The sequence below is a fragment of the Numenius arquata genome, unplaced genomic scaffold (assembly GCF_964106895.1).
Source record: "Numenius arquata unplaced genomic scaffold, bNumArq3.hap1.1 HAP1_SCAFFOLD_744, whole genome shotgun sequence".
NCBI classification, from domain to species: Eukaryota; Metazoa; Chordata; class Aves; order Charadriiformes; family Scolopacidae; genus Numenius; species Numenius arquata.
Window position 1 is genome coordinate 31,811 of NW_027415243.1, and position 4,789 is coordinate 36,599.

The 4,789-nt window shown below is 53.2% G+C and overlaps 1 protein-coding gene across 1 annotated transcript; it reads right to left on the reverse strand.

Moving 5' to 3' along the window:
- Positions 1–413: 413 nt before the first annotated feature.
- LOC141478531 (olfactory receptor 14J1-like) lies at positions 414–1,382 on the reverse strand. Its single transcript, XM_074167567.1, has one exon. The coding sequence runs from the start codon at positions 1,380–1,382 to the stop codon at positions 414–416; it is 969 nt and encodes a 322-aa protein (XP_074023668.1).
- Between the last annotated feature and the right edge of the window lie 3,407 nt (positions 1,383–4,789).

Genomic DNA, 4,789 nt, shown 5'->3' on the forward strand with positions numbered 1-4,789 from the left:
AGCTGCAATAGCCCTTAGGCCTTAAAAGTTCAGAAGGGCTCAGAAGGAGAGCGTGGAATTGGAGAGAGCAGACCAGGAAACAGCAAGTGCTGTTCTCCCTGGTCGTGATGCTGTGCTCTGACTCTTTTCCCCTTCACCGCTGCAGAAATGCACTGCCCCTGCGGTACCAGGGAGGGTCTAAAGAAGGACCTTGGACAAAAAAGTCAGTGCAGGGTACTTGATTTTATTTAAATGTACAGAGAATGTGGCTTCTTAAAGTCTCTGTATGACACAAGACCAGTAGGTACTGATGTGGCGATGATATGAGAAATGAAATTTTTTTGTGGAAAGCGATATTAAAAGTAGGGGAAAAAATTAATCAAACAAAACAAGAAAAAGACAAATGGAAGAAAACAGGTTGGGCATATAAGGAATTACATTAGGTGTAATTTGCAGAGGAAGATAGGCATTTTTTCTTCTGAAAAAGACCCAATCAGCAGTTTCCTTAGTGAATCCATGAGTTCCTTGTTCCTCATGCTGTAGATGAGGGGGTTCACTGCTGGAGGCAGCACTGCATAAAGAATTGCCACCACCAGGTCAAGGGATGGGGAGGAGATGGAGGGGGGCTTCAGGTTGGAAAATATTCCAGTGCTGATAAACAGGGAGACCACGGCCAGGTGAGGGAGGCACGTGGAAAAGGCTTTGTGCCGTCCCTGCTCAGAGGGGATCCTCAGCACGGCCCTGAAGATCTGCACATAGGACACCACAATGAAAACAAAACAGCCAAATGCAATACAGACACTGACCACAAGAAGCCCAACTTCCCTGAGGTAGGAGTGTGAGCAGGAGAGCTTGAGGATCTGGGGGATTTCACAGAAGAACTGGCCCAGGACATTGCCCTGGCAGAGGGGCAGTGAAAATGTATTGGCTGTATGCAGGAGAGCATAGAGAAACCCACTGCCCCAGGCAGCTGCTGCCATGTGGACACAAGCTCTGCTGCCCAGGAGGGTACCGTAGTGCAGGGCTTTGCAGATGGCAACGTAGCGGTCATAGGCCATGATGGTGAGAAGACAGAACTCTGTTGCAATAAAGAAGATAAAGAAAAAGAGCTGGGCAGCACATCCCCAGTAGGAGATGTCCCCAGTGTCCCAGAGGGAATTGGCCATGGCTTTGGGGAGAGTGGTGGAGATGGAGCCCAGGTCAAGAACGGAGAGGTTGAGGAGGAAGAAGTACATGGGGGTGTGGAGGCGGTGGTCACAGGCTATGGCAGTGATGATGAGGCCGTTTCCCAGGAGGGCAGCCAGGTAGATGCCCAGGAAGAGCCAGAAGTGCAAGAGCTGCAGCTCCCGTGTGTCTGCGAATGCCAGGAGGAGGAACTGGGTGATGGAGCTGCTGTTGGACATCTGCTGCCTCTGGGATTGGGGGCTGTCCAAGAAGGAAAGACAGTGATAAGTTAGAAGAGGCTTGTCTGAGCAAAATCTAATGCATTTCTCATACAGGCACCACTGAAACTGCCTCTCTGCTGGAAAAGGAAGACCTTTGACAGGTCCCTTAACAATGAGCTCTGGCTGGTGCTGGCTGAGGGTTCCCCGGGGAGTTGGAGTTGGGGGGCTCTGCTGTGAGTTCTGAAGGACTCAGTCCTGCTCTACAGTAAAAGTAAATGGGAGCTCAGGGTGATGTCAGATTAAATTAACTTTTGACACCAAAGATCTTTTCAGCATTGTCACTCCCAGTTCACCCGACTGCAGAGCACAGCTGAGGGGATTCTGGTTTGTGTATTTTGTTTTAGTTGCCCCACCAAACCCAAGGAGTGTTTCTGGCACTGCCATTTCTGCTGCACCCCAAGTGCAATCCTGTGGGTCCTGAGAGGCCAAGAGGCGGTGTCTTTGTGCAGACTGAGCACAACCCGTCTGTCCATCAGCCCCGGTCTCAGCCACCCTGTGCTGGCAGCACTTTGAGCTGGAGGACGATCACCCCCAGACATTCCCCAGAGAAGGAAGTGGACGCTGCTGAGAGCAGAGGAATCCCATTTCACAGAATCACAGAATCTTCTTGTTTGGAAGGGACCTTTGAGATCATCCAGTCCAACTAAAAAAAAAAACAAAAGCCACACAAAACAAACACCCACAACCACACACCACACCCACCCACAAACAGACACAAACCAACAATCTCAGGCACTAGAGCATGCCCTGAAGTGCCATGTCTACACGTTCCTTAAATCCCTCCAGGGATGGTGACTCCACCACCTCCCTGGGCAGGCTGTTCCAGTGCCTGACCACCCTCTCAGGAAAGTAATTCTTCCTAATATCTGATCTAAACCTCCCCTGCCGCAACTTTAGACCATTTCCTCTGCTCCTGTCATTATTCCCTTGGGAGAAGAGGCCAACACCCATCTCTCTACACCCTCCTTTCAGGCAGTTGTAGAGGGCAATGAGGTCCCCCCTCAGCCTCCTCTTCTCCAAACTAAACATGCCCAGTTCCCTCAGCCTCTCCTCATATGACTTCTGGGGTTCTCTAGACCCCTCACCAGCTTGGTGAGGGCTCAGCTCCATCAGCTCAATGTCCTTCCTGTAGTGAGGGGCCCAGAACTGAACACAGCACTCGAGGTGAGTACAGAGGCACCATCACTTCCCTACTCCTGCTGGCCACGCTGTTCCTGGTACAGGCCAGGATGCTGTTGGCCTTCTTGGCCACCTGGGCACACTGCTGGCTCATGTTCAGCTGGCTGTCCACCAACACCCCCAGGTCCTTTTCTGCTGGGCAGCTTTCCAGCCACTCTTCCCCCAGCCTGTAGCGTTGCCTGGGGTTGTTGCGATTGAAAGGCAGGACCCGGCACTTGGCCTTATTAAACCTCATCCCATTAGCCTTGGCCCATTGATCCAACCTGTCCGGGTCCCTCTGTAGAGCCTTCCGACCCTCCAGTAGATCAACACTCCCACCTAGCTTGGTGTCACCTGCAAACTTAGTGAGGGTGCACTCAATCCCCTTATCTAGACCATCAATAAAGATATTAAACAAGACTGGCCCCAAGACTGAGCCCTGAGGGACACCACTGGTGACCGGCCGCCAACTGGATTTCACCCCATGGATCACAACTCTCTGGGCACGGCCATCCAGCCAGTTTTTCACCCAGTGAAGAGTACACTTGTCTATGCCATGATTTGCCAGCTTCTCCAGGAGAACGCTGTGGGGGATGGTGTCAAAGGCCTTACCAAAGTCCAGGTAGACAACGTCCACAGCCTTCCCCGCATGGAGAAGGCGGGTCACATGGTCATAGAAAGAGATCAAGCTGGTTAAGCAGGACCTCCCTTTCATAAAGCCGTGCTGGCTGGCCCTGATCCCTTGGCTCCCCTACACTTGCTGTGAGAGCTCACTCAAGATGACCCTCTCCATGATCTTTCCCAGTACCGAGGTCAGAGCTTCCATGTGCAGAGCTCCAAACTCCTCATGCTGCCTCGTTGTACCCAAGGAGGGTCTCAGCTCTGTCCCCACAGCGGGCTCATCACAGTTGCCTGTGCGTAGCCGCCCAGCAACATTGGAGTGGCCTCAGCATTGAGGTGTCTTCTCCATGGGGCTCCTTGATCACACAGTGATGCCACAGGAGAGTTGTGCCCTTGTGGAGGGGGCTCTGTGGGGAAAGATGTAAATGTCTTGAAAACGAGAGAGAGTCATCTTCTTTGTGTCACTGGGAGCCTCGGGATTAGGAAGGGATTGGGACACTTTACTCCCATGGACAAATCTTTATGGCAAGACCCCCAGACATGGTCCCTGAAGTGCACCTGAGTCCCACCTCCCCATCCCAGCCCAGTGGTAAGAAAAAGAGGAGCAGAGACAGAAGGGGGAAACTTGACAAAGCTCAGTGTTGCTGCTGGTGGAGGTGGGAGAGGGACAGACAGTAGGTTATTTTGAGACTTGCTCCTCTTCTGTGGTGAGGCCACTGAGAAGGTGACCAAATCCCCGTGGCTCTAAGTGTGGAGGCTGTGCAAGGTGGGAGAAAAGACCAAAGGTTTTCTCCAGAGAAGGTTTCTGCACTGCAGGGGATGGCAAGGAGCTGCCTGAATGCCCCCTTCCATAGAGTTTCTGAGAGCAGCTCCCTCTCCTTCCCTGCCCATGTCTCTGCTGCCTGGGGCTGTCCCTGCTGGGAGCTGTTTCTCTGTCCCCAGGTCTCCTCCTGCCAGTGCTCCCAGAGCCCATCCCACCCGCTGGGGGCTCAGCTCTGCCCTGCAAACCCCTCTGGCAGCCGGGCACTGCCCAGGGGCATTTCTGGGTGTGCAAGGGTTATGGAGCAGCTCAGAAAAGTCGCAACTACAACTGGGGTCTCAGTGCCTTTTCAGAGGAGAGAAATAAATTCTAGTCTCCCACTGCCCACCCAGCCAACCATAATGTTAAAAGTTCAAAGCAAAGACTCCTCACCTTTCAGGAAAATGTTTCTCGATGTTCTTCTTGAAAGTCCCGTCTGAAACGGGGCTAAACTGGAGCTGTGAGCAAAGCTGACTGAAGCAGCAGCCTCTCGACAGCCCTGCCATTTCCAGGGGTGGTTCCTTCCACAGCACTGTGGGGATCTCCCCGGGCAGGCTGAGAGCTGACCCTGGCAGGCAGCAGGGTCCCTGCCCCAGCACACAGACCCTGGGAGCAGACAGATCCTGCTCATCAGGACAGCCCTGGGCACCCCTGGATGGACACCCACATGCACATCTCCACAGCCACCCCCAGCAGAAGCAACCGTCATGCCCTGTCCCTCTGAGAGTGCAGCAGGGAAGCCCTGCTCTGGAGCATGTCCTCTTCTCCTCTACAGGACAGAAACTAA